General features: G+C 34.0%; 2 protein-coding genes across 2 annotated transcripts; one reads left to right on the top strand and one right to left on the bottom strand.

The window, feature by feature from the left end:
• Positions 1-1,600: 1,600 nt before the first annotated feature.
• On the top strand, positions 1,601-4,743 carry LOC138871791 (uncharacterized). The gene is made up of 8 exons (XM_070149692.1): positions 1,601-2,290; positions 2,376-2,675; positions 2,783-2,908; positions 3,003-3,570; positions 3,903-4,109; positions 4,217-4,312; positions 4,396-4,466; positions 4,564-4,743. Exons 1-8 carry the CDS (start codon positions 1,601-1,603, stop codon positions 4,741-4,743), a joined length of 2,238 nt encoding a protein of 745 aa, XP_070005793.1.
• A 6,011-nt stretch (positions 4,744-10,754) lies between these two features.
• On the bottom strand, positions 10,755-12,898 carry LOC138871790 (uncharacterized). The gene is made up of 5 exons (XM_070149691.1): positions 12,722-12,898; positions 12,572-12,626; positions 12,201-12,423; positions 11,744-12,116; positions 10,755-11,234 (listed from the first exon to the last, which is right to left on the bottom strand). The coding sequence occupies exons 1-5, from the start codon at positions 12,896-12,898 to the stop codon at positions 10,755-10,757; spliced, it is 1,308 nt and encodes a 435-aa protein (XP_070005792.1).
• Positions 12,899-20,644: the final 7,746 nt, after the last annotated feature.

Raw genomic sequence — 20,644 nt, 5'->3', positions numbered from 1 at the left:
ACATATTAGTTCGTTGACTATGAAGTATTTGATATGATACTTTTTTGGGAAAAAGGAGACGATGAAAGGTGGAGAGAGATCAGGGAAGAAGACCCGGGGGGGGGGGGAGGGTTGTTGGGAGGAAAAATAATGTTTGTCTCTGTTTTTCTTTTTTCTTTTTTTCTTTTGCTGACTTGTCATTTTCTTATTGGGCTTATTAGCAGGGTCAACAACAAGTTGCACCCACACACTTGTGTATGTTTAGAGTTGTGTGTATTTAATAGGCACATTTGGGATGAAGTTGAAGTTTTTAATGTAAAAATTATATGAGGTGCCATATTTGGACACCCCTTTTTAATCTGTAGCCGTTTTATTTTTTTGTTTGCACCCATACCCGTTTTTTTGTTAAAAGCCATTTGAAAAGACTATTTTGCCCTTCTTTATTAAAAAACTACTTTCTCTCCAAGTATACGCTAGTTCTCTACTGTCTCTGTCTCTCACTCCCGTTATTCGCGTTTGTTGATTTGTTCTTTTCTGAAATCAAACGGTTTTCGTTGTTGTTTTGATTTTTCAACTGCTAGTCGTCGTTGTTCCCACATTACGATTTAATCACATGTACATTACAATAACTTTCTGGGTTTTGTTTTACGATTTAATTTCTGATTTTGGTTTTGATAGTCATGTATTTATGATAAAATATTTTCTTAGGGTTTAGTTTGATAAGTGCATTAGTTTTACTTTTACGATTGTGTTTTTAGGTTTTTTGAGCGAGTGTTTATGTTGTTGATGAAAATTCTATATTTAGTTTTTTTGAACGAGTACTTAAAATTTTTGAGAGTTAAATATATGATACTTTATAGGGGTTGTAGTATTATTTATTTTAAAATAGTTAAATGATACCTTAGATAAACAGAATTTGTGTTTTGTTTTTTGTCAAAACTACAACATGTTTTTTTGCTGAATGTTTTGTGTTTGTAACTGGTGAAGTTCAGCTTTAGGAGCTGAAGTTTTTGTGTTTGTAACTGGTGAAGTCCAGCTTAAGGAGCTGAAGTTTTTGTGTTTGTTACTGGTGAATTTCAGCTCTAGAGCTGAAGTTTTTGTTTTATAACTGTCGAACTTCAGCTCTAGAGCTGAAGTTTTTGTGTTTGTTACTGGTGAACTTCAGCTCTAGAGCTGAAGTTTTTGTTTTATAACTGGCGAACTTCAGCTCTAGGGCTAAAGTTTTTATCTTTGTAACTGTTGAACTTCAGCCTTCTTAGATATTGAAGTTTTAACTGATCTTTTTGATAATATCCTGATGTTATTTTTTGTAACTTTTACTTTTTTTGAACAGATGGCTCCTAAAGCACCTAAAGATCCTAATGCAGCTAAAGTAGGCAAAGCACCTAAAGCACTTAGACAACCTATAATACCCCCAGGTCCTTATGTCCCTGCTCCTCCACCTACAAGACCAGGGCAAAGATATTTTGAGTTTGGAGATTGATTTAACTGTAAGGGTTACTGGAAGGGGAACCACGATTTGAAGAAATTAATTGCAACTTGCTTGACTCCTACACAATGGGATAAGCTTAAAACGGGTACATTTCGATACATTAAGGCTGTGGAGAATTTCCAATGCAGCATGAAGTTGGTTCATTGTCTGTGCCTTTCTCGAATATTCACCAATGATCGAGACTCCATTAGTTTCAAGATTTTTGGTCATGATGTTTCCTTCACCCTTGAAGACTTTCACATAATGTGTGGTTTGCGGATCACAAGACATAATGTTGAAAAACCAATTAATCGAGAGAGCAATTTTCTGAAGCGGTATTTTGGTAAGTCCAAGGGTGTGACTTTGAAGGATATTCGAAGTTTTATGACTCGCAATGAAATTCCAAAGAATGTTGTGAATCACGTACACGTATGTGAGAGTAATGATGATGCTGTTAAGCTTATGGAAATTCTTGTTGTAGATTCTATTTTGTTTGGGAAAAATACCGAGTCATGTGTGATGGAGGAGTATGCATCTATTGTTGAAGATGATAAGGATTGTGCTGAATATCCTTGGGGTAATGTGGCTTATGAGAAGCTTATTTATTCACTGAAACATGCATTGGACAAGCAGAACAAATTACATACAACTGAGTATAAAATTGGTGGATTTCCATATCCGTTATGTGCTTGGTTCTATGAGCGCTTCCCAGATGTTCGGGAGAGGTGTATAAGAGAGGATGAGTACCTTGATACTCCTCAGGTTCCCAGGATGTTATGTTATGTATGTGTGGGAGAGCCTAAATTTCCTGAACTTTATCATATATTCAATACTCATGAAGTAAGTTACTTTTTTTTGTCTTTGTGTTAATATGTTGATGTATTAGTTTTTTTCTCCTCATAATATACTTTTTTGTATTAAACAGAGATATCGCGACTTTAGGGTATTGGATATAATTCCTACAGAAGAAGAATTGAATTCAATGCCTTTAATTCATTCAAAGGTAGTTAATGCAGTTCCTTCAACTGGTGAATCACCACGTACTCTGAGTCGATCAAAAGAAGCGAATCGAATTCCTGTAATTGGTGAATCACCACGTAGTCGGAGTCGATCAAAAGAACCCAATCGAACTACTTTTATTGGCGAATCATCTCGTACCCAGAGTCATTCTACCCGTTCTACATCTGACTTTGATGACAATGAATTACTTGAGACAATATGTTCTGTAAGTTTTGATCTGAAGTTTTTTGGTTTTGTTTTTGTAAAAGTACAACATGTTTCTGAGTTGAAGTTTTCTTCTATATCTGAATTTTTGTTGTACATCTATTCTAGAGATTAACGACGGTGGTTCAAAGGCATGCAGAAAAAGAAAGAAGCACGATCGTGAATGAAGTTTTCGATAAGTTTAAAAAGGATGAGCGATCTGCTATTGTTGATGCGGTTTTTGAAAAAGTGAAGGTAATCTAATTAATAGAGAAATCTTTATTCTGTTGATGTTATTCAGATTAATCATTGTTAGTAAATTTTTTTCTATGAATATTTCGATGAGAAGTTTGAACATTTCTTTAAGATTGTCAGTAAATCAAATGAAATGGACGATGGCAATTTTGATTTGAGTAACCATCGAGAATATGATAGGGTGATCGACTGTTATGAACTTCCATCGGATATTAATGCTGTTGATGATTCATCAGATAAAGTTACAGATGTAAATGCTACATGTGAGGAAGCGACTTTTGAAGGCGATCAACATGTTCAGAAACAAGTTGAAGAGGAACGTTCCAGTGCTGATATATTGAGCAGAGATGGAAATGATGAAGAACAGTTAGCAACTGAGAATGTTGGTAGCAAGCAATGTGCATATAATCAAGTTGAAGAACATGCTGCTCATGATAGATCACGTAAAGTCGCAGATGCTAATGCTACACGTAAGGAAGCGGCTGGTGAATGCGATGAACTTGTTCAACAACAAGGTGCAGATGATCAAGTTGTTGGTACTGAAAAACATACATCGAGTTGTTCTTTGGAAAGCGATATTGTACAGGGCAATTTGTTTGATGGAGCACTAGCTATTTGCAAGGAAATTTTAGGTGGTGATACGCAGGAAATTGTCACTACAGGTATAAAGTGTGAAGTTTATAATAGTTCATAAAAATATATAACAAAAAAACACAAAATATGAAACAAAACTTCAGCTGAAGATTTTGTTTTATACCTGTCAAACATCAGCTCTAGAGCTGAAGTTTTTGTTTTGTAACTGTCGAACTTCAGCTCTAGAGCTGAAGTTTTTGTTTTTGTAACTGTCGAACTTTAGCCTTCTTAGAGATTGAAGTTTTAACTGATCTTTTTGATAATGTCCTGTAGTGAAATTTTCACTACAGGTATAAATTTTTACTATGTTATATATATAGAAAAACTAGTTGACCTATTCCCCCTCTTTATGAATATGTAGTGGAAGTTGAAACTAGTTGTGCTTCAATTGACACAACTCAAAAAGTCTATGATGATGCTAAATTAAATGAAGGTAGAGTTGAGAAAAACCTTCCAGAGAATACTCCAATGCTCCTCGATGTTGATGCACAATTGAATGAAGCTGGAAATGCTGATATCGAGAAAGGCATGCAGCCTGGGGAAACCACAGCGGAAGACAAACGTCAAGGTATTCTATAGATCATGAATTTATTACATTTGATCGAAGTATATTTTTTACAGTTTGAAACTTTACATATTTTATTTTCTTTGTTATGTTTTTGAATGATTTTTCAGAAAGACTCGAGGCAGCTCAAAAAGAATTTGGTGAGCTTATGCAGCTATATCAAAAAGAAGAAATACATTTATTCACACATGTTGGCTCACAGACAGGTGTGAAGTGTGTTGGTATTATTTTATAAAATTTAGTCAGTATTATTTATATATATTTTTTATTTTTTCGCATGAAGATACAGGCAGATCTGAAGGTAAAGGAAATGGATCTGTTGGAATGCAAACACCATCTGTGTCTCAACACTTAGACCAGGTAGTTATTTTTTGCAATTCGATTACAAGCTATTGTTTTGCCTAATGTGTGTTTTGTATCAGTTTTATTTATGTTTATATTTTCCTTGCTTTTGCAGATATCATCTGATGCATCACAACTTCTTCCAAATCCTCAGAGAAGGAAGATTTCCAGTTCTCCTATGTGTGACACCAGTGATATCTCCAACTTCAATTTATGTTCATTTTCACTTGGTAGTACACAATGGACTGATTCAGAAGGTAATTCTGCTGCTATTGTTGTTCGTGAAGAGAGATAAGAACATCGTGAACAATAGGGAGTTGGTCAAGTATCTGCCACTATGGCTGTGGTTTCTCCCCGTGCTGGTGAACAACAACAGTTAGTTGTGATGGAACAGCAGGAAGAGCAAGCAAAAGGAAAACCAGAAAAAAGGGAAAAGGATTCATATGAGAGTATTTGGTTGAGATCTCCTTACGTAGTTCATAAACGAAAGGAAAGGGGGCAAGATTGGAAAGTAGGAAAGAATATACGATGGTGTCCCTTCCATTATGTTAATCAAGACAGTGGATTGATGCAAAGATTTACAGAGTGGTTGGAGATGGATGCCAGTGAATATGATTCCAATCCATTCAGATTAGCTGGAATTGATATTCGAAAATCATTCTTTACCGAGCTTATGGATCCTAACTCTGATCTTGCGGATGAAGTAAGTTATTAAGTTTGTTTTTTGAATTGGTTTTCAACTGTATTTCCCAAAACTTTAGCTTATTTTTTATAGTAAAGTTTTTGTACTATAATTTGGAAAACTTCAGCTTTATTCATACTAAAATACTGAAGTTTTTAGCTTATTTGCTAACACTTCAGCCTATCCGTGCTGAAGTTTTTGACATGCATTCTCTAGTTTTTTTCAAAACTTTTAAATCAAACATGCTGAAATTTTTTAGATTATTTTCTAACACTTCAAACTGAATATGCTTAAGTTTTTGTCATGCTGTTTGTAGTTTTTTCATATGTTATCATTTGTTGTTGTTCATTTGCAGCATATGGAAGTGGGCATATATTACTTGCGCAAAAATATTGCTATCACCTTCTAGCTTATCCAAAATCAAGATTTGCAGTAACTGATTTAATTTTTGATCAGTATATGACTAAGCTGGCTGGTATTCATCCTTCAGAAGAACAGATGGATAAAATTAGAAAAAGGAAGCAAAAGAGAATGGAGGATAAAAAAAGAGCAAATCAAAGAGAAAGAGGATATCCAAACAACAGGCTCAAGAAGAAGAAGAAGAAGCGGTTATTCGGCCACTTACGGACTTTAGTTGGTTTGAGGAAGAATAAACGAATGAAAAGGTGGCGAACTACGTAAAAGGCCTCGACCTTTCCTGTGGTATCTCATGGGCATTTGCCAAAAAAGTATTCTTTCCATTTCGACTTAAGCCAATGACGGGCCAGAGATCTACGCACTACTTTTTTGGAATTCTGGACTTTAAAGATAAAATTATATATGTGTATGATTCCATGGGCAGTGTAACATATAAGCGTGCGGTTTAACATGTCAGAAATTATGCCCGGTTGATCCCACACTGTCTCAAATGCTTGGAATTTGGGGCACACAATAAATTTTATGCGGCTAGTCCCGTGAAAAAATTTCAAATTAAGTGGATGAGCTCACCGCATCAGACTAACAAGTACGTGTTTCACATATGTTTTACCATGCATCTTATGTTTATTATTTTTTGCCGTTGTGTTAACTATTTTTCATGTTCTTCTTGTAGTGTTGATTGTGTTGTATTTGCTCTTAAGTTAATTGATATGCGGTTGAATAAAGAAGATGTCTTCAATTTCGATCAAAGTCAGTCATTGACCTTCAGGAGAGAATTGGCTGCCAATCTTTGGGCTCATGGAAAGTGGAAAAAAGATAGCGGCTATGAAACTCCAGAAGAACAACAAGGACATGATTATGGATATTTTGAAGAGACTGTGTGTGAATTTTTTGATTAGAGGATTGGTTGCACATAATTTATATTTTGTGAATATACATTAAGTATTTTTTTATTTCACTTTTGTTCATACAAATATGTTTCCGTCTTTTATTATGAATTTTAAGTACATTTTTGTTGAAAAAACTTAAGCATGAAGTAAATGACTTCTGCTTTTTAAGCTGAAGTTTTGGTTAAAAGTCATAACAAAAGTGTAGACTGAAGGACAAAAACTTCCGCTTATCAAATGCTAATGTTTTTAGAAATACACTAAAAAACCTCAACACGTTGAGCTAAAGTTTTTTTAAAAAAGCTGTACGAAAAAACTATTGAATCCAACAAAAAACTTCAGCTTAGGGGAGCTGAAGTTTTTTAGAAATACAATAAATAAGTTTAGCACATTGGGCTGAAGTTTTTTGAAAAAGTTGTATGGCAAAAACTATTGAATCAAATACAAAAACTTCAGCTTTATCCAGCGCTGAAGTTTTTAGAAATACACTAAACAACTTCAGCACATTGGGCTGAAGTGTTTTGAAAAAGCTGTACGACAAAAACTATTGAATCCAATACAAAAACTTCAGCTTTATCCAGCGCTGAAGTTTTTAGAAATACACTAAACAACTTCAGCACATTGGGCTGAAGTGTTTTGAAAAAGCTGTACGACATTGAATCCAATACAAAAACTTCAGCTTTTTCCAGCGCTGAAGTTTTTAGAAATACACTAAACAACTTCAGGGCTAAAGTGTTTTGAAAAAGCTGTACGACAAAAACTATTGAATCCAATACAAAAACTTCAGCTTTATCAAGAGCTGAAGTTTTTAGAAATACACTAAACAACTTCAGGGCTAAAGTGTTTTGAAAAAGCTGTACGACAAAAACTATTGAATCAAATACAAAAACTTCAGCTTTATCAAGGGCTGAAGTTTTTAGAAATACACTAAAAATCTTCAGCACATTGGGCTGAAGTGTTTTGAAAAAGCTGTACGACTTTAGCTTGTTTTGCTATATTTTTAACTTGATACTTATCTTTTTTGCATTTTCTAGCTACCTTTTGTCATTTATCACCTATATCACCTACTTTTTGTGGCCTTATTTTTTACTATTTTTTTATTGCATTTACCAACTACTAGCATTTATCTCTTACTTGTTTTGCCAACTATTTATATTGTTACATTCAATTTCTCTGAACAAAAAACAGTTAACAATATCTTCAGCATTTATAGATATTAAATTGATTAGGTGCACTCTTTGGCTATATTAATGATCTCTTCACTTGAAAATTTTCATTGTCATCTATAGACTTCTATCATATTTCTTTAAATTTATATTCAAAGAAAAACAAGAAAATGTTGGCAGAGACATGCTTATTGGGTGTAGCAGGGAATTCATGGGAAGCAAAGATAATGAAGGAAAAGTCTAAATACTTCATATGTGAAGGAGAGTGGCCAGATCAAACACTCGAGCTTCTGGACAATTTGCTCTTTTCACTAGTTGATAAATCTAACTTTTAGTAAAATTGTCCTGGGGCTCGAATATTTGATGTGGCCACTCTCCGTCACATATGAAGTTTTTTGGACTTCTCCTTCATTATCTTTGCTTCCCACGAATTCCTAGCTGCACACTAGTAAGCATGTCTTTGCCAATATTTTCTTATTTTTTTCTTATGAAAGAAGACGAGAGTTGCTAAAAGAATCATAGTACTAAACTTTGTCAACCTGTGTGTGACAGAAAATGCTTTGGTGGAATTAAATTTGGTGAAATGGAGGGTGACTGTCTTATAGCTCATGGTGCTGCAGCGAATTTGCATGAACGACTTTTCACACTTAGTGAGCGCTCACAAATGCACATATGTGGAAAATGCAATAATATGGCAATTTTGATTCAGAGGTCCGTACAAGGTGGTAAAGAAAAGTGCTCGTATTGCCGTTTTTGTGAATCCGTTGAAGACATAGTGAAGGTTCATGGAATTTTGTTAAGAAACCCAATAAGAGCAATTAGGACATGACTATGGCGAATATGAAGACACTCTCTCAATTTTTTGAATAGAGAATAACTTGTAAACAAAAAACTAATTTTTTCTTTTTTTCTTTCAAGGATGTAAGCGAAAACAAAATTGGATTGTGTGAATATACATTATTTTATGTGATTTATGTGATGTCTTTTAAATTTTTGTTCTATTCGCACTAATTAGTTTTTTAGTATACTTGGATTGATTCAAATACGCTAAACTTCAGTATGAAGTAAATAACTTCTTCTTTTTAAGATGAAGTTTTGGTTAAAAGTCATAACAAAAATGTCAAATGTAGGACAAAAACTTAAGCTTTTTCTGTGTAAGTTATTTGAAAAAGCTTTACAACAAAAATTATCGAGTCCAGGATAAAAAATTCAGCTTATCAAGTTCTGAAGGTTTTAGAAATGAACTAAATAACTTCAACACATGGAGCTGAAGTTATTTGAAAAAGCTTTACGACAAAAACTATCGAGTCCAGGAGAAAAACTTCAGCTCATCAAGTGCTGAAGTTTTCAGAAATGAACTAACTAACTTCAGCACATTGAGCTGAAGTTGTTGAAAAAGCATTTACAACAAAACTATTGAATGCACAATGAAAAACTTCAGCTTATTATGTGCTGAAGTTTTATAAATGAACTAAATTACTTCAGCACATTGGGCTGAAGTTTTTGAAAAAGCTTATGACAAAAACTTCAGCATGTTTTGGCATTTTTTTAAGTTGATACTTATCTTTTTTGCATTTACTATACTTTTTGTCTTTTGTCACCTACTTCATCTTTCATTTAAATTTATTTGACCATATAGTAAATGATCCGAAAAGTTATTTTTCAGGCTGAAGTTATTTATTTACTATAGAAAAACTGTGTGCTTATTAGGGCTGAAGTTACATTTCTTTTTGCATTTACCACATACTTATTTTACCACTTACTTATCTTGTTTCATTCAATTTCTCTGAACGTAAAATAGTAAAAACACCTGAAAAGTTACTTTTATATTTATAGATATTAAATTGATTAGGTGAACTCTTTGTCTATATTAACAATCTATTCACTTGAAAATTTCATAGTCATTCATAAACTTTCATCATATTTCTTTAAATTTATATTCATCCTTAGTCTTTCAGCTTTTGTTATAGAAAGAATGTCTGGTGGAAGTAGAAGTAGGAAGCCTAATTTTGATGAAATCATGTAGAAGTGGGAGACTTTGAAGTGTGAGTCGTACAATAACAAACTGATGGCTAATCTTATGCTTTTGTGGGATCAAATAAAGGCTGATTGGGAGAGAATCAGGCCACAGTTCTTTGCCAATGAATCATTCCAGAACAGGCTTAACCTGGAATGTAGTTGTGGAGGTTATTCAACCTCGTTCGACAAGGTTGTACAACAGTTTGATAGTTTTCAGTTTCCCAGCTGGAACGACTATTCCAAGCTACAAAACAACCTGAAAACTCTTCTTTCTCTTATGGACAGAGTAATCATCGAACAAAGTCAGCTGCGTGATGAATTCGACAAGTTAAAGATTGATCTCCTTGGATTCAGTGGTCTTTTGCCCGACTACCCTATAGTTATCTCCGATACTGATGATGATGAGATATTTAGAGAAATTGAGGAGTATTGTGATGATGATGATGATGGTGGTGATGATTGTTAGTGTTTGTAATCCCTTTTTATGTTTTAATGCTGTATTTTTTTGTTTACTTCAGCCTAGAGAGCTGAAGTTTTTAAGTTCATTTTGTATAACTTCAGCCCTGAGAGCTGATGTTTTTGTTTGTACTTTGTGTGTTGTTCTCATCTTTTTTTGTATCAATGTAATTCTCATCCTCTTTCTTCTTAGCTTTCTATTGCATTATTCTTGTTATTTGTTGGTATTTGCTTTATACTTCTTAGTTGGTTTTTATGTTTAGTTTTTGTATTTTTTTTATGTTTTTATGCTGTGCTTTTTCGTTTACTTCAGCATATTCACTGAAGTTATTAAGTTCATTTTCTATAACTTCAGCTTAGAGATGCCGAAGATTTTGTTTGTACATGCCTTTCTTTTGTGTGCTGTACGTGTATGTGTGTGTGTGTGAGTGTGTGTATATGTGTGTGTGTTTGTGTTAAGGATATGTATTTCACATACTGTAACCTGAAGTTTTTTCTCGCAGAAGTCATTGCGTACTTTTTTAAAATGCAACCAAACCTGTAAGCATGTGCAACAAAAATGAGTGATTTGTACTTTAGCAGTATATAAAATAGTCCAAGAGCTTTTTTTTATTCCTATGAAAAAAATTACATTTCAAATATGTCATACAATAATGAAAGTCTAAATTCAGACCAAGGATTATTGAAGGTTGGAGTATTTTTCAGTGTGTTTCTTTGAATATGGACGAGGTGCTGGAGAAGACAAGCAAGTTGTTCTGTTATGCCCAACTTGTTTACATTGACTGCATTTGGTAGACTTGAATGATACTGATTCAGTCATAGGTATATGCCTCTTCTTTTGTCTTCTTCCTTGTAAAATCTCTACATCGGGTGGTTTTGTGATCTTAGATTGTACATTTTGTGGTATATCCCATAATTTTTGATCTCCCACGGTATTCACATGTCCTTCATATGTTTTCAACCATGTTTCCTTTGAATACCAATTTGAGCAGTAATCAGATTTCTGCAGATATCTCTTATTAATAGCAGCAATTGCATGTGGACATGGCAATTCATCAAGTTGGAATTCCAGGCAGTCACAAGTTCTCTTCTTTAAGTCCACAATGAATTCGATTCCTTCACTATTTATTCTAAACAACATTGAATCAAGGTTGAACACCTAACAAGGAATAAAAAATTAAGACAAACTATATTAATGTATTGTTGTTTCAAAAAGAAAAAGTATGAAATTTTTTAAATGTAAGCAGTAAATCACTGCAATAGATATAAAAAGCTAAAGTTAATAAATATACTCACAAACATTTTACACGCCAAGTCCATCTTCTTAGTCATCTCTTATTCTGCCCATACTGATACTCTGTGAAAAGTTTCATTTGCCTTTTTTCTCCATTCGTAAAACCACTCTCCTAACTTTTCTTGGATGAAATCTAATATTCTTAAAATAGGCATTTCTCTCCCTTTTAGTAAAATGGAATTCATTGATTCTACCATGTTTATTGTTAGCATATCATAACGTCGCCGTGGGAACCACGATCGAGCCCATCTCTCTGGAGGCTCTTCCATTATGTAATTGTATGTTTTCTTGTCAATACTTTTGAGTTGGAACATTAACTGATTAAAATCTTCACGTTTGTATGACCTTGCAATACTTTAAAAAAGATTTATTACCATGGGTTTTGCATGTCTTTGCTTTAAATTTTTCTCAAAGTGATAGAGGCAGAAACTATGGTGAGCTTCAGAAAAAACTTTTCTAATCCCATTTGCAATTGATTGGTTTCTATCTGACAAGAAAACCAATTCACGATGGACTTGAATTGCTTTTATCATTTCCCCGAAGAACCAAATATATGCCTCATTGTTTTTTGATTCTGCTACACCAAAACATAGAGGAAAGATTTGATTGTTTGCATCCTTTGATTCAACAACAAATAGAACACCACGATATTCAAACTTTAAAAGCATTGCATCTACTGCAATAGCGGGTCTACAGTAGGACCAACCAGCTACTGATGTTGCATGAGCAAAGAACATGTAAGAAAATCTGTACAATGAAACACAAAAAAACAAATCATAAGGTGTGAAGTTTTTCAAATAGGAACATTTGAAACTTCAGGCTGATGGTTACCTATTCTGCGCATCTCTTTTTATGCTTGTGTACGTTCCTGGGTTTTTGCACACCATCATGTGTAGGTATGAAGGAAGAATCTGGTAGTTCTCTTCAGGTGACCCCCTTATGCAAGCAACAACTTTTTGAATAGCATGCCATGCCTTGTGATAACCAATGTCAATTCCAAATTTCTTTTTCATTTCATTTTCTACAAAGGCTGGTGTAACCTCTATCTTTTTGTCTTGAACATGTTCTATAATTTGTTCACTTATAAAATTTGATGTAGCATGCTTCTGATTTGATTTTCTTGCATCAACCGAGCATTCATGGATGTTATGATATTTTATCACCCTGAATAGTGTAGAATTTTTTATTCTGGTAGCACGTACATTCCAACCACATTTGTCCACGATGCATTTTAGCTCGTATCTCTTTGAACATGATCTAACAACAGTGAATTCAACTTTCTAGTTTATCTCCAAGATGCAGAAAAATTTAGTCATGTTTTGTTTGTTCTCAAAAATTGATCCAACTCTTACTTTCTCAAGCAACGCATCGTGCCTAAGTATTTTACATGGTGGAGATTCTTTCAGCTGTTTCCTCACTCTTTTTCTTGATTTCTGAGAAGCACAAGAACTTTCAGCAATTTCTTCAATTCTATCTGATGTTATCGGTATATTCTCCATGTTTACTTCATCTTCATTGTTGCTTATCATTGCAAAGGTAACAAAAAGGTTTGTTGGATTGTGTGTTGGTTGTCAATTTGCATTATTAGCTGTCCTTCTTCTTCTTGGTCATCGACAAACTGGTTTGAATTTATTGGAGGAGGGGGTAATTGTTGCAGCATTATATATTCTGAAGCAGCTGTAATGTTAGAAGGTTGTAGCTCGTTGTCTACTTCTATTATTGGCTATCCTACTTCATGTTCAAAAGGTTCTGAATCTATCACATATCCAAGAGATTGTTTGAATGCTGCAGATTCTGAAGGTTGTATTTTTTCAATGATGAAATGGCAATTCTTGTAGGGTGAATCAGTTGTAAGCAAATGTATACAGGTACTGAGTTCTTCATCTGAAGTTACAAGCATTCCTTTGCTTGTATATAGTTTGATATCAAACCATACTTTTATTGCATATCTGGTTGAATCAATATTTGCAACTTCACTAATTTTCTTCAGGAAAGTATTGAATGATATGTACTTATTAAGTAGAACAAGCTTTGTATCATGATCCAAGTATTTGAAATCAGGAGTCCAACTCCCATTGAAAGTTATAACAATGCAAATCGCACTCATCCTGCAGATTCATTTTTAGTGGCAAGTATTAGGAAAGTGAACGGAAGAATTTTTAGGTTGTTTGTGCTGAAGTTTTTACAAATGAACTAAATCACTTAGACATCTTCTGCTGAATTTTTTTGGAAAAAGATGTATGACATAATTAATGAATGCTGCACAAAAAAGTTTAGCTTATTAAGTGCAGAAATTTTTAGAAATAAGCTTAATAACTTCAGCATATCAGCTGAAGTTTTTTTGAAAAAGCTGTATAACAGGGATTCATGAATACATGGACAACAACTTCAGCTCTTAAGTGCTGAAGATTTTAGAAACGTACTAAATAACTTCAGCAGGAGGAAAATAGACAATGCAGGAGGAAAACTTCAGCTCCTCTTGCTGAAGTTTTTAAATATTAACTAAAAAACTTCAGCACTTATGCCAAAGTTTTTTGTGCATTATGAAATTTTAATTGATGTTTTATTTTTTTGGTATGAAGTTTTTCCAAAAAATAATAATAAAATATATAGTGCATGAGAAAAACTTCAGCTCCATTAGCCGAAGTATTTACAGATTAACTAAAAAACTTCAGCACCTGTGCCGAAGTTTTTTGTGGAATATAAAATTTTAATTGATGTTTTATTTTTTTTACCTAGTGTAATAGGAAAACATCAGCTTTTAAATAATAACAAAAAAACTTCAGCACCTATGCCTAAGTTTTTTATGCATAGGTGTTTTAAATATTAAAACACTCATATAATGTTTTAATATAATTTTTAGCATATTTGTTGGATTAGAATGTTAGAATTCATCGTCAAACAAATTTAGAATGCAAATTCAGCATATTCGTGAAGTTCGTCAAACAACTTCAATCAATCAATCAGAAAACATATAATTCAAAAACTATTTTGAATTCTGGAGATGAATTTGAATACTTACAATGTATTTGAATTTGAATTTGGAATTTGAATCTGGTCGCGAGAGGCGATCTCAGGAGAGACAGACTGATGAAGGAGATACGGAGGAGATCTGGAATTTGAATCTGGGTATGCTTGATGCAACTATTATATGTTTTGGAAGGGGTATAATGGTCATATTATTACGTATTTTTTGTTAGTTGGTTACGAAATCAATAGTTTTTAAAAATAGGGTATATGTTAAAAGGTGGCATAAAAATAGGGTACGACTGCAAATCGCCTGTTTTTAATGGGTACCGGCCCAAGTTGAAGTGGCTATCTAGGTATTTGGCCTACTTTTTATTATACTACTCAAGCACTAGCATTTGATAAAAATCGGACTTTCTGCCTAATACACCAAAAACTAACTCAAATGATGAAAATTGTGTAAGATCATATAAGGAGTCCAATCTCAAGAATGGACATCTAGAACATGAACAATATAATATGGGGGTCCTACATTATATAAGCAATAAATTGGAAATGGCCTCTGGTATCATGATAAAAAAATGGACCTTAGTTTAACTCATTGTCACACCTCCTTTTTTCGAAGGAATCTGGAATTTTTCCAATTAAACTGACATTAATCGAATAAGATTATTTATTTAATTCAGTGTCGCCACTTGAAAGAATTAATGGTGTCCCAAGTCACCGATGTATTTTAAATTCCAAATTGAGGAAATTTGACTCCATTTTTATGGTATACGAACACAGAAGACCGGGTAAAGAATTTTGTTAATTCGGGAGAAGGTGTGAGACACTCTCGAGTTCCATGGTTTTATCACGGTCGCTCAGCTATTAATAATTGTCCTAATTATCTGATTAATTACATATTTAAAACATATTGTTCATTTTTATATTCTAACCGCTCTTAATTAATTATTCGCCTTTTAGCATTTATGAAATTTATTTGAACATATCGCTATATCGCGTGCTCGTTATTGTTTTTGTACACATTGCTAATCGCATCACGTGAAATGCACCTACAATTTACAACATGTTTATTATTACCATTCGAAGTTGTAAGGTCGAGTCGCATAAAATGCACACCCGAATTAGGAATTATATATCACGATTATGCCACGAAAACCGTACCCATAGTCGTGATGAAGCCCAACAGCCATCCCAATATTTTTTTAAATCAAAACCTCATTTTCCAATTTCAACTAATAGGCATGGATTTTATCCCAAAGTTCAAATATTCATTATGTGTCCAAAAATCACGTTTTCCTCAATCTTCATGTTAATCAGAAAGTAACAAAATTTAACAAAGTTAAATGAGACCTAACAATTAATACAGGAAAAACATTTTCAATCTTCATGAAGCAGAATATATCAAATTATATATTCAATCATAATATCTTAACAAAAACAATAATGGGAGAAGTGGACCTTTATAAGACTATTTTGAAGCTCGCATAATGGACAAAGATGCATTTGACCAAAATCGACGATCGGAGCTCTTTTCAGCATCGTTTTTGCTATTTTTTTAGCTGGGTTCTTGGCACGAGTTTAGGCGTGTAACAACGCCGTTCTCTTGTGTGTGTTGAAGGTTAAAGTAAATGAGGGGTCTGCCGTTTTCTCTTGTGAGTGTTGCTGGCTTTTTTTTGAGAGGGGAGTGGTCTGCCGTTCTCTCTTACTTTTTTTGTGTATGAGGGAATCAAAACTTCAAAAGAGTTATCCAAATAAGATTTTTAGGGTTAAGGGATTTGGGTTTGGATTTAGGAAAAATTGTGTTGGGTCCATTTCTTGTTTGGTTTAGATTTGGACTAAGAAGACTAAAATAATATAATGTATCTATAAAAATATAAAAATCACTCTTAATTAATTAAAAATAAACTACTAAAATAAAACTAAATATTAAAAGTGAAACTAGTTTTTTATTTTCAAATGTTATAATAAAGTAAAAAGTAGAGAAAATAGGTTAAAGTCATGGTAAAATTAAAGTACTATAGACATAAATATACTAATTGACCTTAAACTAAAGATGAAAATATTTTTGTGTTTTTAAATTGTAATTTGTAGTAAAAATTGACTAAAACTCCATAAAAATTAAAGTTAAGTTAAATAAATATTTTAAACACTAAAAATAGCCAAAAAATATGATGGGTCAAAAATTACGTGCTTATAGCTGCCCTTCTTTGCTTGAAAACACAAACTGCTTTTGAGCAAAGAATCAAGTAAGCGATGTAATTGATTTCTGACCTGACACTTATTCAATAGAAAAGAAAGATGGATAGAAAATTGTGACCGAGCCCTAGTATCTGTGCTGCCTACATATCCTTGGGCCACATGTAGTTCGGAAGTGAATGAAGTGATAGAGCATGTAGAGAGGACGAGAGAGTCGAGTGAGGTACCGTCGAGGCTCCGGTTTGTGGTCCTGTTATTACATCAAAATCAAAATCTAAAAGAACTAAACAAGCCTATCATCTATGAGTTGATTCCTATCTATAAGTCTTCTGAAGCTTGATCTTGAGTCTTGAATGATTGTTCATGCAGACTTTTGATTTGAACCTTGATGCTTGCTAGCCACATGTGGTAGTTTATTCTTCTACGCCTTCTTTTGATAAAAACGGGGAATGTAGTGCCCGTGACTTCAACCAGGTCTTGAGTAGTTCACATCTTTCATCTGCTTCTGCATTTTGGATTCACTTTTTTTCTTTTCTTTTATTCTGGATTGAGACTTCTTTTTGGTCATCTCGAACCTTGTGCCTCGAGGTAAAAACCTGCTCAGACACTAAAACAAACGAACGAAATTTTTCTGCTACAGTTTTCACTAGGAAAATTTCATGAGTTATTAGCAAAATTATAGATCACCTATGCTACTTATGCAATAATGAGAGTAAAACTAAAGATTCGACTAGGATGTGCGTCTTTTATGAGATTGAGCTTAAGGAAAACTATAAACAGAACTTTTCTAAACTAAAAATTGACCCTATTCTCCAGACGGGACCCTTGAACTTAAGTAAGACTAAGGAAAACTATAAACTGAACTTGTCTAAACTAAAAATTGACCCTATTCTCCAAGAGGTACCCTTGAAATTAAGTAACACAGTAGACTAACAACTTGAGAAAACTAAAATTTACCCTATTTTCCAGGCGGGACCCTTGAACTTAAGGAAAACTAAAGATTAACGACTTAAGGAAACTAAAACTGACCCTATTTTTCAAGTGGGACCCCTGAACTTAAGAAAAACTAAAGATTAACGACTTAAGAAAACTAAAACTGACCCTATTTTCTAGGGGGAACCCTTGAACTTAAGGAAAACTAAAGATTAATGACTTATGGAAACTAAAACTGACAATATTTTCCCGGCGTGACCCCTGAACTTAAGAAAAACTAGAGATTAAAAACTTAAGGAAACTAACAACTGACCATTTTTTTCTAGACTTTTTTTTTTAAAATTATCATAGGAGAAAATTTATCAGACTAAGATTTTTATCTTAGGAGAAAGATTCATCAGACTAAGACGTCTATCCTAGAAGAAAATTCGTCAGACGAGGGTTTTTTATCTTAGGAGAAAGATTCATTAGACTAAGACGTTTATCCTAGGAGAAAGTTCGTCAAACTAGGGCTTTTTATATTAGGAGAAAGATTCACCAGACTAAGACATTTATCCTAGAAGAAAATTTGTTAGACTGGGGCTTTTCATCTTAGGAGAAATATTCGTCAGACTAAGACGTTTATCCTAGGTGAAAATTTATCAGACTAGGGCTTTTTATCTTAGTTGAAAGATTCATCAGACTAAGAAGTTTATCTTGTGCGAAAATTCGTCAGACTAGGGCTTTTTATCTTAGGAGAAAGATTCATCAGACTAAGATTTCTATCCTAGGAGAAAATTCATCAGACTAGGTTTTTTTTCATTATCTTAGGAGAAAGATTCACCAGACTAAGATTTCTATCCTAGGAGAAAATTCATCAGACTAGGTTTTCTTATCTTAGGAGAAAGATTCATGAGACTAAGACATTTTTTATCTTAGGAGAAATATTCATCAGACTAAGACTTTGTATCCTAGGAGAAAATTCATTAGACTAGGTTGTTTTATCTTAGGAGAAAGATTTATTAGACTAAGACTTCTATTGGAAGGAAATATCCATCACACTAAGATGTATTACCCTAGGAGGAAAAAATGTGAAGAGCAATGACAATATTTTATGCACACTAGCAAGACAAATATAGGAAAAATTCGAGAAACTTCCCTTTGTCGGCTTTTCCCTTCTCTTCTTTTTCTCTTTTTTTTTGAACCATTTTCCTTGCATTGCTTTTTTCCTATTTCAAACAAAGAAAATTTTGTCAGTTTTTAAAAGTGGTGGTCGGTTTGTGGCCTTGAGTCTTGGGCATCTTGGTTCTGTGATCATCCAGCCTTTGGAAGACCGACTATATTGGTAGTTGGTTGCACTGCTGGGAGACTCTGTTGTTGATTTCAAGGGACTTTTACTTTCTGTATCAACCCTGATTGTTTCGCTCACGGTTCCATTTGTCTTTTATGGCTCAATCAGCTTTATCTCAAAAAAGAGAGTTCTTTTCTTGGATAACCTTTTCTGATATCTTAAGTGGTTTCTTGCTTTTTGAGTAATTTATTTATCAGAGAGATGTCACAATTGGGTATGCACCTTTTGCATGATGTGTACATTTTATAGTCTCTGTTTAGTACTATAGAGGTTATCTTTGCTTGCTTTAGCCAAGTAGGCTGACAAGGGTCTTTTGGGGGAAGCCTTCGCATGAATCCTCAAGGCATGTTGACTGTAACATCTAAATGTGCTGGCCAAATTACTTTGTGCAACTGAAAAGCTGGTAGAAGGTTTTGAAATCTTTTCTTGCTTGTTTTGACAAGGACTGACTCAGAGTGAAGGGACACAATGATGCAAAAAAATAAACAGTATCAACAAGAAATGCCCCTGTCGGGAACGAAAGAGGGAAAAGTTTTTCTCCTTTTGTTTTAATAACTAGCCTTAATGATCATGACATGCATTTTAGACTTAATAACCGATCTATCAAACTAATCCAATCTTCCCTTTTACCATTCTTATGACCTTTGAAGTCGGGCTTTTTTATGCCAATTCTTTGCATCAGCCTCACGACTTACTTTCGACTAATGGTGCCCCGAGGATTTTCACCAACAAACCTCTCTCATTTATTTATCTCTATTTGCCGTCTCCTTACAGTGCCCGTGAGGGTTTTCACTAGTTAGAATCTCCATTTTTCATTTATTTTCTTTTTCTTTTGCTTTCTTGTGTGAGAAAATTGACAGTGTTCTATGTCACATGACATCGTTTCTCATTGCATGCTTTTCTCTTGGCATTCTTGAAGGCATACCGGGAGGTCTTTATTTGGAAGGTTTTTGGATAGGGTTGGAAATAAGGGATGACATGAAGGCTCAAAATAGACTCAAACTGAGGGGGGTTGTAGACTTATAACTCTTGGAATCGACTCTTTCAAAAGTTGTAACGACCCGACCGATCGTTTTGCTTTCTAGAGCCTTGTTCCCCTAAATAAGACCTCCCCTACTTGCTTTTACTGATTTATGACTTGCGGGGATGGGTGGTTCAGAATTTGGAAGAGTTTGGGTTGAAATCGGAACACTTGGTTCTATAAGGATGACTTAAAAGGCCAAGTTTGACTTCGGTCAATATTTTGAGTAAACGACCTAGGAATCGGAATTTGAAGGTTCCAATAAGTTCGTATGATAATTTCAAACTTGGGCGTATGTTCGGATTGGGTTTTGGATGACCTGGGGAGGGGGGGGGGTTCGACGCCTAATAGTGAAAGTTGGCAATTTGAGCAAATTCCATAAGTTTGGGTTAAAATAGATTTTTTACATTTTAGGCATCCGTTTGGGATTTTGATCCTAGAAATATCTCCGTATGATGATTCTGGACTTAGGATCGCATCCGTAAGTGGATTTGGAGGTCCGTACGTTGTTTCGAGTCATTTGGAGAAAGTTAGAACTTGAAGTTTTTGAAAAGTTTGACCGAGGGTGGACTTTTTGATATCAGGTTCGGATTTCAGTTGTGGAAATTGGAGTAGGTTCATTTTAAGACTTGCATGCTAAGTTTGGCGTCGTTCCGAGTTGATTTGATAGGAATTGGACCCGCTGAAGTGTTTTAGATGTTTTTAGAGTTCATGAGTAAATTCATGGGTTTTGGCGTCAAATTTGTGGTTTTTGATGTTACTTCGGTGTTCCAATTGCGCAAGCAGGTTTGTATGATGTGATTAGACTTGTGTGAGTATTTG

Source organism: Nicotiana sylvestris, chromosome 6 (assembly GCF_000393655.2).
Source record: "Nicotiana sylvestris chromosome 6, ASM39365v2, whole genome shotgun sequence".
NCBI lineage: Eukaryota > Viridiplantae > Streptophyta > Magnoliopsida > Solanales > Solanaceae > Nicotiana > Nicotiana sylvestris.
This window is presented reverse-complemented; position numbering and strand designations above follow the sequence as displayed.

What these genes read in the sequence shown, in the direction of transcription:
- LOC138871790 (XM_070149691.1), bottom strand. Translation starts at nt 12,898, where the DNA reads ATGATAAGCAACAATGAAGATGAAGTAAACATGGAGAATATACCGATA. An exon ending in AAAAGAGATGCGCAGAATAG is followed by an intron (nt 12,117 to 12,200) that starts GTAACCATCAGC and finishes TTCATTGTACAG; the next exon opens with ATTTTCTTACATGTTCTTTG. An exon ending in AAAGACATGCAAAACCCATG is followed by an intron (nt 11,235 to 11,743) that starts GTAATAAATCTT and finishes ATTCCTTGTTAG; the next exon opens with GTGTTCAACCTTGATTCAAT.
- LOC138871791 (XM_070149692.1), top strand. Translation starts at nt 1,601, where the DNA reads ATGAAGTTGGTTCATTGTCTGTGCCTTTCTCGAATATTCACCAATGAT. An exon ending in ATATATTCAATACTCATGAA is followed by an intron (nt 2,291 to 2,375) that starts GTAAGTTACTTT and finishes TGTATTAAACAG; the next exon opens with AGATATCGCGACTTTAGGGT. An exon ending in CGGTTTTTGAAAAAGTGAAG is followed by an intron (nt 2,909 to 3,002) that starts GTAATCTAATTA and finishes TTCGATGAGAAG; the next exon opens with TTTGAACATTTCTTTAAGAT.